A 21,487-nucleotide genomic window follows, 5' to 3' on the forward strand; every position below is an offset into this window, starting at 1 on the left:
ATACCAACTTCTATAGTAATTGTCTTTATTGATAGAAAGGAAGAGTAAACATCTTTAATTTTTGGAAGTTGTCACTTCTTTTATAAATTAAATGTTAATTTGTTCTTCAGTTTGAACACTTTCATGTCGATTATTACATAAATAAACTTTATAATCAAGTCGGTCAGAACCGTGTGTATTATTATAAATTCAGTTCTCTTATCAATCTTGTATGACTAATGGTAACGAAAAAATCAAGATGAAATGTAGTCCATGGGACCGTAAGGCTGAAATAGTTCAGCAATAAATCCCTTCTTCCTCTTAGGATTCCAACCCATATCTTTGCAGAGCTGGTCGTTATACCATATATGAAGTGCTCCAATGCATGATTTTCTATAATGTTTTCCTGAGTATTCCTTCATGTAACCCTCCCATTTCTTTATGTCTTCCTCCATTTCTTTAATTCTCGGGAGCTTGAAGGTACCGTCAAGAAGCTCAGCTAGCCATCGGCATCTCATCTCCGAGGTGTACAAATTTGCAATGCTTTCTGCGAATCCTATTATTGCTAGTTGTGGGATTCGGGGTTGAATGCATTCCCTGTTGTCATATAATTTAAATGAGATAACTATTGTATATAACAGGACGCTCACTTAAAATATGGGTGTTATAATAAAGATAGTTGCATCATGTAATAACTAATATTCATACAAGAATCTAGAAAAATACAGAAAAATCTAAAAAACGGTAAAAGAAATTAAAACTATGCTCTTTCCATTTTTTTTAATTAGTACCTAATGAGTTTCACTAAGTATCTAAATTTTTTTTCTTTGTATATTCTCGTATGAGAGATGTACAAGAGACAAAAAAAATGTATAGATATTAAATATGTATAAAAAATAAGTATGTAAAGTATGAAAAAAAATCATTTTTTTGATAAATTAAAATGTTTTACTGGGAGCATATTTTTTAAAATTAAATTACTTTTTGTGGTTTCTCAAAAAAAAAATTACTTTTTGTGGTAATGTTGTGATTGACCTCCAACAATTTAGATGGTTTACTATGTTTTAAAAATTTATAATCGGTATTGATTTCCGATTCAATAATCTAATTGATATTCTTGAACTCAAATATATATGTAAGTAGCAATTTTCCCCCTAAATTTATAAACTAATTGCCTTCTCAATTGGCAATTTACCCTTCAATTTATAAGCTAATTTTTCAAAATAGAGTTAATTGACCATATAACCATCAACTATAATTTGCACATGAAGTTAATTTATGTGATAAGTTGAGGGGGCTTAAGTCCAAGGTCATATATTCCTCGCACTCTACTGAACCTCTAAAAATAGAAACAATTTGCTGCTATTGGTAGTTTGTCTAAATCTGTAGTTGATTAATTATTATAACAATAAGATACTAACCTGTACAAAGGAACTGTTGAATTGGGAGATCCTGTAATGAGATCTTGAAAGGTTGGTGATACAAAAACGTCTATGAGCTTTCCGTCCCCTTTGAATCCTGTTGCTAATATGACTAAGTCTATGTCCAGGGGTGCGACTTGACCATCGATTCGAACCCCGTTTTTGCAGAATCTAATGCTCTCTGATTTCTTCAAAATGATGCTTCCCTTTTCAACATTATCATAGAATTTTTCTGGCATAGTTGAGACCCTGCAAGAACTTATTTGCTGATGGAAACTATGGCTTGGTACCATCCCAAACTTTTCTAGACGAAGCTTCGACTTTATATAGCTTTCAACAAATTTGGAAAAAATCCATCTCTGTTGAGTGATTATAGAAAATTGATTTAGATTAGTTCCGCTTTGTTTTAATGTAGAGATGATTACTATCATCCTCAAAATTATGTCATAAATAGTTTTGTTTTGAATTTTAAAAACTCATTGTTTTCTTGATATTTTAGTTCTATCATTAGATTTCCTCATAAAATTTTAGCTGCCTAATACTTAAGAAGATATCAAGGAAGAAATAATAAATTCTTAAAATTTAGAAGAAAAAAAATATAGTTTTGACAGGATGAGAGTAATTATCCATTCAATTTATGTAATGCTTAAAAGATAAAAATATTAGTACCAAAGGTGAAAGAAATGTTGCCAATAGGTTATAGAGGAAATTTTCACCAGGCTTGTGAACCAGAAGCTCAGAGAAGCGATTCAGGTACAGATATGCCATAGGCACTCCCCATGGAAGATAATCGGGGACGGCCCACTCTTCGGTCTTGTATAAAACTGTGCAAGGAACTTCGACTCCTACAATTCAATGTCAGAATTCTTTACATCAGTCTATATAGTGCGAAAATGGAGGGTGATATGGAAAAGATAAAAATGAGAAACGGTGAAACGACATTAATTATACGAATAAATAGGTTATAAATATAGTTGCGAGCCATACGAAAGAGAGAGATGATTACCATTGGATGATGAGCACTCTATTGCAATGTCTATCGCAGATTTTTGGAGGCCGACGATCATCACCCGTTTTCCTTTGATATAATCGGATGCACTTTTGAAATCCATAGCTGCATAATCCATGGAATGTATTACATCGCCTTGAAATGCCTCAGGTCCTTCGCCTTGAGGAAATTCTGGAATGTTAGGCACATCGCTGAACCGTCCTAGGCACAAGACTAAAAAGTCTACTTGGTAAACCTGCATTCATAGACAACTTGGTCAGGAAAAAAAACAACTGATCAAGCCGGTTCAAACATTTAGTGTCTGAAAAAAGTACTCAAAATGAAGTCATTATATACTAATGTTTTCAGTCTATTCTCAACCCTCAACACTAATAGATAATTTAATGTTTTTAATTAATGAACCATATTTAATACTTAATTAAAATTAAAACATAATTTAGTGTAAAAGATGGTTTGTATGAAAGATTTGTTTTGAACTTTATCCAAATAAAAAGAGTTCAATTTGATATTTTAGGGTACTATTAAAACGTAAAAATATGAAATAGGGTGCAATTGACGAAATTATAAGGTCATGGTGTTATTGAAAACAAAAAAGTCGGTGGTTTTTGAGGGGGGTTAGCCATTATATGATGAAAAATTAGATTAAATTAAATATGTTTGAAATCGATGATATAAATAAAAGTTATAAATAAAATTACCAACAACAATGCATTCATCTGAACAAGATAAACCGCTAAGTAGAAATTATAGTTCTCTCTCTAATTAAAATAAATTTGTTTTTATCTCTTTTAGAAATACAAATTAAAATCGTAGTTTGGAGAAGATGGTATTGGTTTTTTGATCAAAAAACCACCTCCTCCACTCTTAAATCTTTGTTTTTTTTATTTTATGTCGTATTTAGATTGTTTTTCAAAAACTACATAGATGGAGGTCCATTTTACCTTAAAAATGTTTAAAGGACCTTATTTTTAAAGAGTCGGTTTTAATGGTCAGAAAACCACCTCCTAATATAACTAGTAGTTTTCTTTAAAATTTATAGTTGGAGATTTTTGTTTCTTTAGTTGATTTGATGGTTCTTTAACCCGATTAAGATAGTTAGAGGTTCTCTTAATTAAAATTAAGACCTTCAACTTAAAAAGTAGAAGTTTTAGAAGTTTTTATGATCAACTGTTATTTTAGATTCTTTTTTAATGCTTAAATTTGTTTTATTAGATCTAAATTTTTGAATTCGCATGGAAGATGGAATTTGAAAAGTATGAAGTTTCAAAGATTAAGCGGTTTTAGGTCTAATGGAACAATACTATAAATTAAGACTCCGCACTCATATAATTATATGTTCAACTTTGAGAGCCGATTTGGCTACCTTTCGTAAATATGCGGCTTGACTATTTCCAATTTGATTAATATTTTATTTGTATCATTATATTTTTAAATCTATTTTGTTTTATTTAATAGATTAGAGTTTTATTAGAGCGCTTGAAATAAATAAAAGAAAAGTTCAATCATAAAAATAAAAAACTAAATTTTTGCAAGTTTTGTTAATTATATTCAGACTTTTAAAAATCGATCCATTTAGTCCATTTTAACACATTTAGTATCTTTTGTAGCCCTTTTTTGAATTGAGCCGAATTTTTACCAAAATATCTGCCACGTCACCTCCAACTGAGCAAATTGCTGACGTGGCGACCCTCCTAATCCAATCAAAACATATAATAACCCAACCAAAATCAAATTTAATATTTAAATCAAATCAATTAATTATATAGTTATAAAACTCTCATGTATTTTTTTAAATTTAATATTTTCTATATTAACTAATTTAAATTAATTAAAATTTCACATCATGGTTTAGATTTTTTTTCAAGATAAATTATATAAATTTAATTTTTTAAATAAAAATGACGGTTTTGATTTATTTAATTTTTAATAAAATTTAAAATAATTATATATCTATCAAATATATTAAAAAATTATAATTAAAATAATTTATTAGTTAATTCAGAAAATATTATTTTTTTAAATTAATTTTTATAATACTATAATTAAATAATTTGATTTAAAAATTGGATTTGATTTTGGTTGGATTATTATGTGGCTTTATTGGATTAGGAGTGTTATCACGTCAGCAATTTGCTGAGTTGACAGGTATGTGGCGGATATGTTGTCAAAAATTCGATGTGATTAAAAAAAATGACTACAAGATGTACCAAATATGCTAAAACATGTTAAAATGGGCCGATTTTTAAAAATTTGTATATAACTGACAAAACTCGCAAATTTTTGACCAAATATACATTTAGATCCCTGTACTATTAGTTTTTTCAATGGGCCCTACACTCAAAAACATTAAAGATATGGCCTACACTATCAAAAACATCCATTGTAAGTTCCTATTGTTCCACGAGTTAAAAGAATATGGATGACGTTAACAATTAACAAAGGCAAAGTGCATATTTGGATCCCTACACTATAATATTATTATTTTTAAATTAAATTCCTGGACAAAGAAAACTTCAAAGATAAGTTTCTACACTATTAAAAACATTTATTTTAAGTCCTTCTGTCGTATTATTTAAATAATATAAATAAATTTTTTATTTAATTTTATTTTTAATGCTATTAATTGTTTTTTAGCGCTTTCAACATTAAAACCGTCTCCGACTATATTTTTTTTAAATCTAATTCAAAATCTTAATAATTTTAAATTTATTAATTTAATTAAATCAAAATAAATATTATTAAATATGTAATTATTATTTTTAAAATTAAATATATTAAAAATCATTCGTCTTACTCGAAATGTGATTTTAATTGATTTCGAGGAAGACGATCAGATCTGGTTCACACGAACCAGATGTGGTTCGTTTGTATTCCTCACATGGAAGATGAAGCAGAGCGTTCATCTTTGTCGAGACAAATCAAGATCGCTCTCGAGAAAGACGAATGATTCTAATAAATTTAATTTAAAAGAATTAAAAATTAATTTTATATTTAAAAATATTAATTTTGATTTAATTAAATGAATAAATTTTTATTTATTAAATTTTAAGTTAGATTTATAGTGCAGGGGTTCAATTGGTAAAAAATTATAGTGTAAGGATCTAATAGGTAAAATAATTATAGTGTAAATACAACCAGTATCAAGGATACCTATTTCTTCTTACTCTCTAACAAAATGAGACGGATTAAATTGGAGACTCTTGATAGTGTAGGACATATTTTTAATATTTTTGAGTGCAGAGACCCAAGTTGAAAAAAATAATAGTGGAAAGATCCAAATACGCGTTTGGCCCAAAGTTTGGTGTATTTTGATGATCAAGCCTATATTTTTATGAGATTTCAATAATTTAATGAATCCATATTAATTTTTTTATCGTGTTTGATAACCCAACTTATTACTTAGATTAATATATTAAGCACTTAATTGTTTTAAATTAGTTTGATAACTGTAAAAGGTTCAACTTAATTTATTGAGTTAAGTCAAAAACCATTTAAAATAATAAGTCAAAAATTTTAACTTATTTTTTTTGGGTTAATTGCAAATTAATACACGAACTTTACCCTAATTTGCAATTACAACACGAACTTCGAAACTTGGCAATTTAATACACCAACTTTCATTTTTTTGGCAAATTAGTACACCGACAAATCATACAACAACACGTGGCTGTATATGACAATGTCCACGTTAGTGTTTTTCCAGTTCGGTGTATCAATTCGCCAAAAATGAAAATCGGTGTACCAATTTGCCAAGTTTTAAAGTTCGTGTTGTAATTGCAAATTGGAGTAAAGTTTGTGTATTATTTTGCAATTAACCCTTTTTTTTTACTAAAAACGTTAAGTACTAAATATTAGTTTTATCATTGAATAAACTTTATATTCTTATTATTTTCAATTATTACTCACAAATAAAAATATTTTATCTCGCATATATTTTTTTTTTTTAATATCACAATGAGTGTATTATATTTAGATCAACACTTAAAATTGCAAAGTACTATATTTTTCATTAGAAATATTTTACTTTCTATCTTTATTTTTCTTTTTATAGTCTATATGTCATTTATTTAATATTTCCGCTTTTTAATATTATTTGTATTTATATTTGTAATTGATAGAAACCGAACTCCAGCATAACTATAATAGAACCAAGTTATACAAGATCTATCCTTATGGGAGAATCCTAACACTCGCCTAAAAGACGGAAGCCTGATGGTATCGACACCCGATTCTATGAGATTCGCCAAATTTGAAGAGTATCAGATTTAAACAATTTTCTAAAATCTTAAAAACTAGTATTTTATTTTAAGGGCTAATTTTCAAGTTAAAAAGGATCATAGTTATAATTTTTAAGGACTAATTATCAACATATGCAATTAAAATTTAATCATTTTATTTATGATATATGTATTATATATAATATTATTTTGATATATTATTTATTTATATTTAAAAATTTAAATAATATATAATTTATATTTAGTAATTTATTTTTAAAATAGGTAATCTTAAAAGGTCTAATATGTAAATATAATAATTTCAATAAATATTCAGTGATTTCAGACTTACAGTTATTAAACAGACTTATTTAGTTCAGTATTTAAAAAAAGAGCAATTATTATTTTCAGCATTTAAAATTCAACACTTAATTTTCAGCACTTAATTTCCAGTTTTACCAAACGCCACCTAAGATTATCAAATTAAAAAGAAAAGGTTAAATAAATAAAAATAATTTCAAGGCAAGTAGAAATTTCATGAATTACCTTAGTGGAAAGATTGTTAGTATCTTGTACATTCACAATCCATTTCCCTTTTGAACCAAAAGCTTCACCATTACCACCCCATAGTTCCCAAACTCCCATCTCTTCTTCAGAAGCTCCTTCAAGCTTTACACCAACCACTTTCGCATTGAACTGGATATATTGAATCAACCCGAAATGGCGAGCATACGACTCAACGTAGTCCAGCACCTGATCCTGGCCCGGAAAGTCTTCGACAACTGAAGACGGCCATGGAAAATCAGAGAACTGATAGAGTTGTTTTGGAGTTTGGAGCTTGGTGGTCTCCAATGTCTTTGTCCAGACACCTCCGATGCTGCTCCGCGATTCGAACACGATGGGACGGTAACCTTTTGACAACGCGTACTTACAGGCGAGCAGGCCACTGATGCCAGCTCCGACTATGGCGATTTGTTTTTCCATTGGTGAACACTTGGGTTGAGGAAGATGAATTTGATAATTGGTTTGTGGTGAGAGCTTTGCTGTCAGTGTGTCATTTTCTGGTAGGAGTTTTCTAAATTTTAGGAATACACTCCCTCCAATCCCACCCATATCTACATTTGTTTTATTAGAATTTTTTTAATGAAAAGTTAAATGATGTAACAGTTCAATAAATTTGATTTTTTTTTTTTCATTGAAGTGCCACATTTCCTATCCATCGTCGTCCATGTCTATGGTGATTTTTTTTTTCAAAAGAAAACGTATCTTCCATCTTTTTTAGCTTTATCCTACCTTAGAAGGATATTAAACACTCCAAGTTACTGAACTTATTTGTTATTACAGAAAGAGTACTAAATTTCATTTTGTTACAAAAAAATCACTGAACTATATTTTTTGTTACAACGAGATGTCACTCATATAAAACGCACCGTTTTGACACTTAAACGCACCGTTTTTGCTTATGTGGCAAGCCGGAATTACAAATAGGAATATAACTCAGTGACCTTTTTGTAATTCACGATAAGTTTAGTGACTTTTTTGTAACAATATTTGACTGAATCCGCCGTAGTGACCTCCCGTTGTAATAAAAGGTATAACTCAGTGACCTTTTTGTAACAAAGTGAAGTTTAGTACCCTTTCTGTAATAACAGATAAGTTCAATGATCTAGGATGTTTAATATCCTACCTTGGAACTATGGAACGTCAACACCTGCATGAGTGTTGGAAAATGAACAAATCAAGGATAAAAAAAAAACTATCCGAACTTGGCACAAAAATTAAATAAATAGCTTAAGGTTACGAAAGTGGATCAAAAAAGTTCACATCTATGGAAAATCGGGTCAAACACACCCCTCACACATTTTCATCGACTTTCACATCGCGTCCTGATAAAAAATAAAATATAGTCCTTATAATTCTTTTAAAAAAATCAAATTACTATCTAAAATTTAAAAAACAATTTTTTAAAAAAAATTGGAGGAGTTCCGAGGAGTTGCTATTCCTCAGGTGAGGAGCAGATCTGCTTCTTGCCTGAGTTGTTGCTCCTCGTTAAGGAGCAGTACTCCTCGGAAAAGGAGGAGCAGCTCCTCCTCCTTTAGAATTAAAAAAAATATTGGCAGTACTTTTTAATCGGGTGCGACGGTTTCCGGTGAATTTGCGGCGGTCAATAGTCGGAATGTAGTAGTTTTCGTTGAATGGAGAGGTTATTTAATCAAGTTTTATATAGTTTAGGAGATAAGTTTCCCTACTCTTTTTGGATATTTTTGATCTATTTTTGTAACTATTGGATTTGTTTGATTCATTTTCACAACATTTGACGTGTTTCATTCTTCTTGCCAAGTTGAAGGGTCTTTTATCCTTTGTTCATATTTTTATATATAAATATTTATTTTTAGTTAAATTGTTTAACTAGTGGTTAAATTAGTTGAACTATGTTTTTAAGACACGGATTATAAGGGATAAACTAACAAAAACAAAAAATTATCGATGGATTATAGTTCAAATGGTATGTATGTTGGACAACATTCTACTAAAATTATGAAATCAATTTTCTACAAGCATTAAAAATCTCTTTTCCCCAAATGATAAAAAATAACTATAATTCAAAATTAAATTGAAAAGAATTATTTACAATATGAATGTGGTAGTTGCATAATATCTTCAATTAGCAATCCTATGTTGAGGTAAGAAGAGCCTCCTTCTTCTACCGCTGCTCTAGCCATACTTGCAATTTCTTCGGCTCTTTCTCTTCTTGCTCGTGCCTCATCATCTTCTTCATCCATCAGATTCTCCATTGCCTTCTTCACTTCTTCTTTCTTTACCACCACTCCATACTTATCTTCTTCTCCCCATATCACCGGACACTCCACCCCAACTCTCACTCCAGTTTTCGCCACTTCTACTACCACCTTTTCATTGCAGAACTGGTCTCCGAAGAGCGGCCACGTGATCATCGGCACGCCGGACGCCAGGCCTTCGAGCGTAGAGTTCCAACCGCAGTGTGTCAAGAATCCTCCGATTGCTGGATGAGATAGTATCAGAACTTGTGGAGCGAAACCATGAATCAGGAATCCATTTCTGTTATTATTCTTCTTGATTCGCTGGTCGAATCCGGTTTCTGAAATCCAATTCTCGAGTTCTTTTGATTTGTCATTTTGTCTTATAACCCAAAGAAACGGCCTGTTTGACTCTTCCAGGCCTAACCCTAATTCTATCATCTGCTCTGTCGGAAGATTACAGAGTGATCCCAAACAAACATACACTACAGATTTCGGTTCCTGCTCGTCGAGCCAGCTGAGACATTTGTGCTCCGAAATCGAAGAGTCATTACCTCTCTGTGCTTTATCCAAGATCTCCTTATTGCAGAGCGAAACAGGACCGACAGACCATGCTTTTCCTCCGCGAGTGTTCTTATATTCTTTGTAGTATTCGGGTTCTAGCTCCTCGAAACTATTGATAATCACGCCGTAAGAGGCTAAATCCGCTGCTATTACTTGATCGAAAAATTCTTTCGATCTTTTATCCGATAGAGGTAACTGATGTTTAGTGAATTCGATTTGATCAGGAAATCCAGGCAACGTAAAGCGATCGGAATCGGAAGTGATGCTTCCGATGATATCACGATTAATGCGAACGCAGTGAAGGCACAGAAGAAAAAAAGAAGCTGTGCCATGGAAACTAATCCTTGGAATGTTAAACTTAGAAGCAATTTGTAATGTATATGGCAAACACATATCTGAAATTATGCAACTTGGCCGCGGCGTTAGCTCCTCAAATAAAACTTCCACTTGCTCTTGCATCCTACCTATTACAATTGAAATTGAAATAAAATTCTTTAAATTAAAATATAATATTTGAAATATTAAACTCTGCAGATCACATGACTTTTTTCAAATTATAAAAAGATTACTAAATAATTTTTTTTTTATAAAATAGTCATTAAATTATATTTTTTGTTATAAAAATGTTTCTTTTGTTACAAAAAAAAAATTAAATTTTTTGCAAGTTACAAAAAGTCATTGGATTATACCTTTTATTATAAAAAGATTACTGAACTATGTCCCTTTTTGAAATTTCGATTCGTCAATTAAGTAAAAATGTTGTGTTTTAGTATGAATATGGTAAGTTTTATATAGATAAACCATTTGTATATAATTTATTGACCATTTTGTAAGAAAATTTTGTCTAATGACCTTTTTGTAATTTGAAAAGCTTGATGTCCTATAGAGTTTAATATCCAAATATTTGCTTAGCATTAATAGAAATGGAGTAATAGAAACTAAACGTACCAAACTATTGCTATAATTAATTTAGTGACCGAATTGTAATTATTTTTTTCATTTTGGTTACTAAACTTTAAAATTATTTCAATAGAGATTTTTAGTCTAAAAAAAGATGACGTGACAGCCGAATTTCTTAACCAAATTAAAAAAAAAAATTGGTAGCCAAATTGGAAAGAAAATAAATTTCAATAACCAAATTGAAAAGAATTTAAATTAGTAATGAACCAAAATGAAATATAGTGATAGTTTGGATACCTCTGATGTCTATTACCCATAAAAATGTAACCACATACTCTTTAAATTTTAAATTGGTAGGCAGTTTAAGACACACTAATATCAAAAAAATTAGACTGTTTAGATAAATTGAATTTTTTATTAAATAAATATCACATGTGTTCTTATTTAATGTAATATTAATTTTTGTCCAACTAAAATACCTGTTGCAGTGAAGAAATAAATGGATTTCGTGCCCGAAGAAGGTAACAAGTCGACATTTTCACACCCTTTTGGCAATCCTGATTCTTCACATGGAAACTGAAGCTCAACTATTCGGATAGCGAGTCCAGATTCCTGAGCCCGTGCTAGACTGGATTTGAATCGAGCAGCGTTTACAGGCGTAGTTATAACGGTAATAACTACACCGCGCTTGGCCAGTAGTTTCGCGATGTCCATCATCGGAATCATATGGCCTTGCGCCATGAAAGGAAACAGAACAAAATGAACCTGCTTGCTCTCCAAATTCTCCATTAATTGCCACTCTCCAAGTTTCAGATATTGTACATTGGAATAATAATTAACGATGATATATAATGATAATATTATTGTTTTACGGTGATGTAAGAGTGTATGTAAGCAAATTGGAGCATTAGGCTGGTGATGTACTTGTGGTTCAGAATGCATCAGTCTTCTAGATAATGATTTGAGTTCGAATGTTGTTTGTTTCTCAGGGAATGAATGGTCTATCAGTGTACTTGTAGAAGCAATGCTGCACCAATAATTGGAGCCAAAAAATTAAGTTAATCGAATCTTTTTAATCTATTAATTAATTTTTGATAATTATTCTTTATAGTTATATCCGTTTAAAGGAATTAACCAAATTAACCGACTATTCGTTCGGTTCGGTTTTTGTATTTTAAGATTTCTGTTAATTCAGTTAACTTAGTCGGTTCAGTTGAAGAATAAAATAATTCAATTTGCTCAGTTACGAGTAATTTTGTTCAACCTTAACCGAACAAACCGAACGCTCACTCCTCATATATCCACGGATAATATGAAATTAAGAAGTATATTCTCAATAAAAAAAATGGCAGTTTGACTTAATAGTTTTATTGACTTAATCTATTAGATGATTATATATACAAACATATAAATAAATAATATTATAAATTCTAAAACAAATTTCAAGAATGTAATTTATATATAAACCACAAATATTTATAAAATACCTAAATAATAAAAAAGTGTTAAATAACACAATGTAAAATGAATTTTAAATATAACTTTTTCATATTAAATTATAATTACTATCTTTTGTTCATGAATTTTCTGTTATAAATATACTAACTTAAGAAATTATAGGCAAAGCCAAAGAAAATTGCATTAAAACTAACTAGTGTAGTAATTATAAAAGTAATGTAAAAATTAAAAGATAAATGATTCTTTATGAAGAATAATTGTAATACCCCGTATTATTTGATAGTATTTATTTTCGCGCGTGTCTAATTTTTATTAAGTAGGACCTCGAAAATAGTTATTAAATTCACGAGATGAATTTATAAGTGTGAAAATGTGATTTTGTGTGTGTTTTGCCTTAACTTTAACTTTTGGCAATTTTATGTGTTAAATGTGAATTTTGCGATTTTACGCTAAAAATCGTCAAAATAATTATTTTAATTATTTTAAAGGCCCAAAAATATTTTAATTCAGCCCATATGTTATGATTTAATGTTTTTGAATATTTGAGAAACTTGAGTTTATTTTGCCCCTAGAGTTCAATTTATTTACAAAAATGCCATAATGGCAAACTTGTAAATAAATGAAACATGAAACTAATATCTAGATATTTCTCTAGACAAACTTGATGCCCAAGTTTCTTAATCTTCTTCTTCATTTTTGCTAGACATATTCATTCTCCATTGTTGTGTGGGTGCCAAAGCTCTCAAATAAAAAATAAAACACAAGTCCTAGATTTTTAACTTTACTCACAAAAGTTTCTTAACGAAAAACGTTGAGCATTTTCCGTAGATCGTTAATCTATCTTTGCATGTTGGATTAAGGTGAATTTCAAAGCTCAAATCTTAACTTTTATTTGCTGATGTTGAATGAACCATAGATACATGCTTAGGATGATTAAAACTTGTTGTTTAATGGTTGATTAGTTGGTTTTAATTGCTAGTTTGTTGGGTTTCGGTTTTAAAATAATTTTTCCGTGAAATTAAATTAATTATTTTAATTTTCTGGGCTGATCTAAATAGTGAGGTTAAAATATGCTTTAAAGTGTGATTTTTGTAGATTAAAAATGTTAAACATTTCGGATATTAATTTAATGGTTTGGAGTTCGATTTTTAATAGTTTTAAAGGCTTAAAATCACTTAAAAAGGGTAAATACATGGATTTTAAATTTCTGGAAATAAGTTTGTTCATGGTTGATCTAAATGTTGGATTGATGATGAATAAATGTTTAATGGTGAATTTTTAATGGTTTGTTAATCGGGTTTAATTTTTATAATAGTTTAATCGGTAAAAAATGTTTAAAAAGGGTATTTTTTGTCATTTTAATTTCTGGACAGAAATTATTCATGAAAAATGTATGAAATATATATGTTGATTATTTATGGAATTTAATTGATTTAGTTGAGGTGTTTTGACGGATTAATAATCGATTTTGATTATTAATTGTTTATGCGGTTTTAAATTGTTAAAATTGTTAAAATTATGAAAAATAATTTATTTTAATTTTGGGGCTGCTGTTTTAATATGGTAATTAAAATAAATATGTATTGGTAGATTTTTGGGTGATTAAAATTGTGTAAAAATGATTTTTGAACGTTTTAACGGTTTTTAAAGCTCATCGGAGCTTGACCGGAATCCGGTGACCAGAATTTGGTGACCGGAGTGATCAAAACATAAATGGGATTCTGAGTTTGAGAGTTGATGATTTATTGAATTTGGTTGGGTTTGGACTTGATTGTCAAAATTTAAAGTTTAGGGGTTAAAATGTAATTTTTGTAAAAATAAAGGACCAACCTGTAATTTAACCATATTTCCAGATTATTGATGTATATAATCTGATGTGAAATGATTTTTAGAATTATAAATGATTTTAATGATTTTTGAAAGATTTGAATGTTTTTGCCGAAAACTAGAGTTTTTGAGTTAAATTGTATTTTTTAAAAAAATTTGAAGGGCTACATGGTATGTTAGCCAAAGTTTCCAGATTATATTTGTTAATAATCTGAGGTAAAATTATTTTGGCTATTTTAAGTAATTTTGTCGATTTTAAAATCGATTGATTTACAAAAGGACCTAAATGGTCAATTTTGAAAAGTTTGAGGGTATTTTGGTATTTTGACCGAAAGTGGAATTTAGAACAATATGGGGCTGTTTTAATATATTTAAATAAATAACCTTGAAGTGGAAAGTATTATTCTATATAAAAAAATATATTTTATATGACAAAGTATATTTATGAAAAATGAAGTATTTAAATGAATATTTCTGAAAAATGGTTTTATGTGCAAAAAGAGATAGGTAAAGAAAAATTACACGAATAAAATAAGTTATGAACTTATTAAATAAGAAATTATTTGGAGGTTAGAATTAATTAATTGAATTAAATTAAGATGGTATAGAGTTAATTCCAGAGTAGGATTTTATTAATTAAGAGAATTAATATTTTGATCCTAACTAGATTCGACAAGTTGTCGAGCTATCGAGTCGGAGGACCAAGGAAATTAACGGAGTTGTTTAAAGGAGCATTGACGGAGTAATACCGTAGTTAAACGGTTTCTGTGAGTACATGTTTTTACATTTCGGTATTCGTAAAGTCTCCTATTTTAATATACTATGTGATATATGTGTTGCGGTGTTATATGTTTACATGCCTTGTATGGATGTATGTTTTATGCATATACTATGTGTATATATTATTTTGATATACAAAGGTACACACATAGTTTTTAAAATTATTATGCAATTGCTTATGCTTGAATGTGTGTTACATCGGTTGGCTGTGCTATCGATGTCAGGATTGTGTGTTACATCGGTTGGCTGTGCTATCGATGTCAGGATTGTGTGTGTGTGTTACATCGGTTGGCTGTGCTATCGATGTCAGGATTATGTGTGTGTGTTACATCGGTTGGCTGTGCTATCGATGTCAGGATTGTGTGTTACATCGGTTGGCTGTGCTATCGATGTCAGGATTGTGTGTGTGTGTTACATCGGTTGGCTGTGCTATCGATGTCAGGATTATGTGTGTGTGTTACATCGGTTGGCTGTGCTATCGATGTCAGGATTGTGTGTTACATCGGTTGGCTGTGCTATCGATGTCAGGATTGTGTGTGTGTGTTACATCGGTTGGCTGTGCTATCGATGTCAGGATTATGTGTGTGTGTTACATCGGTTGGCTGTGCTATCGATGTCAGGATTGTATGTTACATCGGTTGGCTGTGCTATCGATGTCAGGATTGTGTGTGTGTGTGTTACATCGGTTGGCTGTGCTATCGATGTCAGGATTATGTGTGTGTGTTACATCGGTTGGCTGTGCTATCGATGTCAGGATTGTGTGTATGTGTTACATCGGTTGGCTGTGCTATCGATGTCAGGATTGTGTGTGTGTATGTTAGATCGGTTGGCTGTGCTATCGGTCTCAGGTGAATATGGTTGATCGGTTGGCTGTGCTATCGGTCCCATAATATTGTGTGTGTGTGTTAGATCGGTTGGCTGTGCTATCGGTCTCAGGTGAATATGGTTGATCGGTTAGCTATGCTATCGACCCCATAGTAATATGTGTGTATATTACATTTGTTAGTTTTGCCATCAATGATAGATGGATGGAATTGAGAAATGTGTTTTCAATTTAAAAGTCAAGGTGAATGGTTGACTTTTATTGATATGGAATGACTTGTCAAAATATGTTATGTGTGAGCTCAGGCTTCAATTGTTTTAAAGACGTTTTTAAAGGATTTCGAAAATACATAAAGTTTTAAATATAAAACGGTTTTTAACTTTATGAAATATTTATTTGTAACGGCATGAACTCACCAGTATATCTGACCCACGTTGTGGAATTATTTTTCAGGAAAGCTGGTCCGATTTTGAAGAAGGCTTCCGAACGTTTATTTCTCGGAAGTCTACTTTGATAAAAGACTGTAAAGAAAGTTTTAAGTTCTAGTTGTCCGCAGTAGATTAGTATAGTCTTATTGTATTCAAATGTTTTAAAGCGCATTTAAACTCTGATGTTTTGTCCCATCAGTTATTTAATAAAAGTTTCATACGTTTCTTTTAAAAGCGAAAAATTTATAGTGTTTTTCAGGCTTGCTACGGGTTTCGGAGCAACCACTCCCATTCCCTAGCGCCGGTCTCGACTTGAGATTTCGGGTCGTGACAATAATATAGTCATTTATGATTAAAATTGGAGTGGTATAAATGGTGGAGTGCAAAAATCCCAATCGCAACTTCATATACGCCTCCCTAATTTGCTTCCAACATACTTTTAAATTAGCTTTCGCCTTTAACCCCGCAAGCACAACATTTTTCCTCTACATCTCCAAAAATAGACGCATACACTTTAACAACCTCCAAATTAAAACATCAAAATAACAAACAAATTTTACTCAACAAATAAACAACCCAATTAACAAAAAGCAACAACAAAAAACACAGCTTTCCTTAATAACTCAATAAACAAACAACAACCCACCAATTAAAATAAAAATTAACCGTAATTTATATTAACTTTCAAATATTAAATATCAATTACAATAGACTTTTTATTAATGAACAGTTTTAATAGACTTTTTATTAATGAACAGTTTTACTTAGGGGACGGATTTTCGTGCTCCTCACTTTATAATTGCGCTCCAAATGAGTTTTATATTGTCTAATGTACCCTGACTTATATTTATTCCCCAAACAACAATACAAGTCCTTGAATTTTGAAGTTATAACAATATACATTTATTCATTTAAATAAATTATATCTTTTTATTACTCTCAATATATAGTTGGCTTAATTATTGATTGTGATACTTGCTTGGACCGAATTTGTACATTTATATTTTACATGAAATTTGGCCCGACTCTGATATTAAACTTTTTTACATAGAATTTAGTCTATTATAGTCGGTTAAATTTTAATATACGCTAAAAAATACGATTTGAACTTGCATAAATTTGATATATGTGGCGGGTTTGGATATAAATATTAGCCCCGAGCCGGACAATAGCCGAGCTTGGACTTGTATTTAAAAGAATCAAGCTTATTTAGTTCCAATTCAAAATCATCCAATTCCGACACATGGATAAGTATAAACATAAATAATGATATAGTAATTAAAAAAATAATTTAATAAAATTTCTTTAGAAATAAATTAATTTTGTTTCAAAACGGGTACAAAATAATTCATTAATTTTATAAAAAAATTAATGATATAAATATAAAAAAATAATAAAACAGTATAGTACTACTTTAATTATCATTTAGTATCACATTAAATTTATTTAACATTATAAAATGTGAAAATATTTTGTAATCTATATTAAAAAGTTAATTTTATAAAAAGAATTAATGATATAAATATAAAAAAACAACACAACAGTGGTATAAAATTATGCTTTAAAATGAAGTCTATTTGTACTACATTACAGCAATTTTATAGTTCATGACTTACCAAATAAAAAGAACTTACTAAGAAAGAAATAATAAGGGTATATTAGTCTAACTAAATATTTTTGGAGTGTGAGTAGTAATAGTTGGAGCGGGAAAATCGGTACCCACTTACTTAGCTTCTTATTCAAATCAATTTCTAATTCTATTCTAAATCAAATACTTAAATATATATTTTAATTTAAAATTAATTAGTTAACAAATTACCATAAAACCTTCAATTACCTAATCGACTAGTAATAAATTTAAAAGGATTATTTAGTAAATTTGTATGTCCCCCATCCCACATTCGTGCTTTTATATATAGTATAGATGTAAATGTCCAATGATAATAGTCCGATAACATTGTCGAACTTAGAATAATTGATCTCCAAAAATAATTTTATCTGAATTTAATTGAACATTTTGAAAATCTTGCAATCAATAATTTTAAAAATTAATTTTGACCTTTCAAAAAGTATTTATAAATGTTTTTAATTGCATCACTTTATAATTTTATAAAGAGAAAAGTGCTATATTTACTATCTTTTTAAATTTATTTACAAAGATATTATAAAATTTTGAAAATTAAACTCATATTTTGAAAAATCACACTCAATTTTGAAGTTTTAATTTAATTTTAATTTTGTTTATATAAATATTGTTTTGAAAAACACACCTAAAGAATACCGCCAAGCTCTCTCTGGAAAATTTTGTAATGGTGGTGGTCAACACGTGCTATCTTAGGTGTTTTTCAGTATTATCAGTTTTTTAATTGTTTTTTAATGTATTTTAGGTGTTCAATTTGTTGTTTTTGGTGTTTTTTGGATTTTTTTTTTTATTATGGTGCATTGGGTCTTAACTTTTAAGAATGTTTACTTTCGTATTTTTATGAAAAAAAATCCAATAACCCTAAGACCATCTCCAAATGCACTCTCTAAATATATCAAACTCTTTAATTTACAGAGTTTCATGTAAAATTTAAAGTCCAACAAACTCTCCATAATTTAAATTTAAAGAAGAAAGTAAGTTTGGCTCTCCACATATGGAGAGTCAAATTCACTCTCTATTTCTTATTTTTTTAATAAAATTTCAAATTCAAAGTATTTAGACTATCCTTTTGTTTTTAAAAATATGTGTTTTGACTTTATTTTAATATAAAAAATTATAGAAATGAAAATTATAATAAAAAAGTAATTATAATAATTAAATAAATTAATACTTATTGAATAAAATGTTATATCTAACGAGTCTATTGGAGTAAAATTAAAAAATATACTCTTTATATGCAAGATGCTTTTTATTCTTATAAAATATGCTCTTTAAAATAGAGAGTACCATTCGAGATGCTCTAAAGACTCCTTTTTCACTGAATCTTTCAACATTAATATTTAAAAATAAAAAATAAGAAATTGTCTCATTCTCACAAAAAATAAAGCATCAGTTTGAAAATATAATCAAACAAGAGTTTAATATATATATCATTTGACTCTAAACTATATCTTTTTATTTTTTTTAAATCTTCTAAACTAATTTTATATTCTATTGTATCTTATAACTTTTTTTTATTCAATTTAACCCTTCAACTTCAACATTTTTACTGGTATGGTCCTTTTTATCCAGTGTGCCAAAAGTGTGTGTTTTCAAACGCTTTAAAGCGCTTAAAAGATAATTAAAATATATAAATTGTTCTATTTACCCCTTAAACTATACTATTTTATTATATTTGATCCTTGTACTATTTTATTTTCCTACTACACCTTCAAATTTTTAATTTTTACCCATTTAACCTCCTCAAAAACATAATTTTATAATTTTCAATCATTTTATGTCTAGCATGAATGATTAAAAACATATAAATTAATTTATTTACATTGATATATAATTTTTTTTAAATAAATATATTTTAATAATATTTTTATAAATTATTAACAACAATAAAAATAAGAAAATGTACAAAAATGAAATATATTAAAATTAAATCAAATAATTACATGATATAATTTTTTATACAAAAAAATATTTGTTTACATTTTAATAATAATAAAGGAAGTTCGTCTCTTTTTAATGATATTATAAAATATATAAATTTATTATACTGCGATGATAATAAATAAAGACTTAATTGTTTAGAAAAATATAATTTTTAGTGTATTTCATAAATTTTTAATTTTTAAAATTTTAATATACCTGCTTTTAATTTTTTGCAATTCAGACTTTTCAAATTAATCTGAATTTTTTAAATTTATGTTAAAATTAAAAAAACGCGCTAAATTTTATGATTTTTAAAGTAATCAAGTCTTACATGATTTTTTTTAAATAATATATATAATATATCACTTTTTATTTTAAATAAAAGAAATATATTTAGATTTAATATATTTTTTGACCTAAATTTTATCCTTTTATTTCATGTGACCTCTGAACTATTTTAGTGTTTCATTGGACCTCTTAACTATTTTTTTTCTATTTAATGCTATGTCAGCAAAGGCATGTCGACAATTTTATCCACATCAGCATGCGTTGTGTGCACGTTTCAAATGAGGGGTTAAATAAAACAAAAAAAAATTAAGAGGTCCGATACATAAAATTAAGTTAAAGATAGGAAAGAATAAAATAATATAATTTATGAGTCAAACAATATATTAAGCCATCAAATAAGCATAAGCATTCCAATTTCTGTTTTATCATTTATTTATATTAATTTATTTTGGTCGTCATTTTCTTTTTCTCCTTCCGTTCATTATTGTGTTTGTACCCCCAACATAAAAATTGATTAAAAGATCGTGTATATATGTAAATTGAACAAAGGGTCAACGCGCCCCCTGAACTTGTAACACGGGGTCATCTAATCCAATTTATACTTGTTTGAGCAATTAACCCCGAAACTCTTCATTTTTGGATCAAATAACCCCATCATTTATATTTTTATTTCAAAAAATAAATTTAGAATAATTATATCGCAACAATTAGGGAAGAATCTAATTATTTTTTTGTTGTGATAAATAGATAAACGGACCGAGAACAGCAAAGGCCAATCCACAGCACATCTCGGACCCACCGAGATAGGCCAATCCACAGCACATCTCGGACCCACCGATATAGGTCAAACATAACAAATAGAGCACACCAGGGGCGGCTCACAACACATCTCGGACTCACCGAAGTACACCAAACGCAACTAATAAGAATAAACCGGAATGTCACGACATCACAAACCGATCAGAGCGATAACCTAAAATAGAGCATATCCCTGTAGTCACCGAGCACAACCACTCCGAACACACGGGACAAATCTGTCAGAACGTACTCTGACATTCCAGACAAAACAGCTGCACAGACAAAGAGAATGAAGTCAGACCTGTCGGCCCAGACAAAGAGAAACAAAGAACTTAATATAAAAGGCAAAAGGAAAGTAGGTAAAAAGGTTAATTCTCTTTCTCTCTCTAAAACTCTTAGCCTCTTTTCACTTCTTATTCTTTCTCTCACTAAAGCAGTTACTAACTAGACCGTCGGAGTGGTTTGCCGGAATCCCCTTCCGGCACCCTTCTCACGGTTGTTTTGTACCTTGTAGGTACGGCCTAGAAGTGTTCATCAGAGATAGCTACGATTCAAGGTTACAAGTTATCATTTGGCGCCGTCTGTGGGAAAGAAAATAAGAAAGCTTCCCCTTTCTATCCTTTTGGAAACTAATAGGATGAGTAGAGTAGAAG

General features: G+C 29.4%; 2 protein-coding genes and 1 long non-coding RNA gene across 3 annotated transcripts; 1 reads left to right on the forward strand and 2 right to left on the reverse strand.

Annotated features, from left to right (window-relative positions):
* Positions 1-51: 51 nt before the first annotated feature.
* On the reverse strand, positions 52-7,754 carry LOC126682218 (probable flavin-containing monooxygenase 1). The gene is made up of 5 exons (XM_050377817.1): positions 7,173-7,754; positions 2,407-2,644; positions 2,070-2,245; positions 1,401-1,759; positions 52-576 (listed from the first exon to the last, which is right to left on the reverse strand). The coding sequence occupies exons 1-5, from the start codon at positions 7,737-7,739 to the stop codon at positions 234-236; spliced, it is 1,683 nt and encodes a 560-aa protein (XP_050233774.1). The 5' UTR covers positions 7,740-7,754; the 3' UTR covers positions 52-233.
* A 1,455-nt stretch (positions 7,755-9,209) lies between these two features.
* Positions 9,210-11,833, reverse strand: LOC126683448 (UDP-glycosyltransferase 73C5-like). The gene is made up of 2 exons (XM_050379348.2): positions 11,347-11,833; positions 9,210-10,431 (listed from the first exon to the last, which is right to left on the reverse strand). The coding sequence occupies exons 1-2, from the start codon at positions 11,807-11,809 to the stop codon at positions 9,251-9,253; spliced, it is 1,644 nt and encodes a 547-aa protein (XP_050235305.1). The 5' UTR covers positions 11,810-11,833; the 3' UTR covers positions 9,210-9,250.
* Positions 11,834-13,905: 2,072 nt separating this feature from the next.
* On the forward strand, positions 13,906-16,366 carry LOC130015591 (uncharacterized). The gene is made up of 2 exons (XR_008790793.1): positions 13,906-14,919; positions 16,209-16,366. It is a non-coding gene; the product is annotated as an uncharacterized LOC130015591 (long non-coding RNA).
* Positions 16,367-21,487: the final 5,121 nt, after the last annotated feature.

Source organism: Mercurialis annua, linkage group LG5 (assembly GCF_937616625.2).
Source record: "Mercurialis annua linkage group LG5, ddMerAnnu1.2, whole genome shotgun sequence".
Lineage (NCBI taxonomy): Eukaryota > Viridiplantae > Streptophyta > Magnoliopsida > Malpighiales > Euphorbiaceae > Mercurialis > Mercurialis annua.

What these genes read in the sequence shown, in the direction of transcription:
- LOC126683448 (XM_050379348.2), bottom strand. Translation starts at nt 11,809, where the DNA reads ATGCATTCTGAACCACAAGTACATCACCAGCCTAATGCTCCAATTTGC. An exon ending in TTATTTCTTCACTGCAACAG is followed by an intron (nt 10,432 to 11,346) that starts GTATTTTAGTTG and finishes CAATTGTAATAG; the next exon opens with GTAGGATGCAAGAGCAAGTG.
- LOC126682218 (XM_050377817.1), bottom strand. Translation starts at nt 7,739, where the DNA reads ATGGGTGGGATTGGAGGGAGTGTATTCCTAAAATTTAGAAAACTCCTA. An exon ending in CTAACAATCTTTCCACTAAG is followed by an intron (nt 2,645 to 7,172) that starts GTAATTCATGAA and finishes CTATGAATGCAG; the next exon opens with GTTTACCAAGTAGACTTTTT. An exon ending in CAACATTTCTTTCACCTTTG is followed by an intron (nt 1,760 to 2,069) that starts GTACTAATATTT and finishes ATCACTCAACAG; the next exon opens with AGATGGATTTTTTCCAAATT.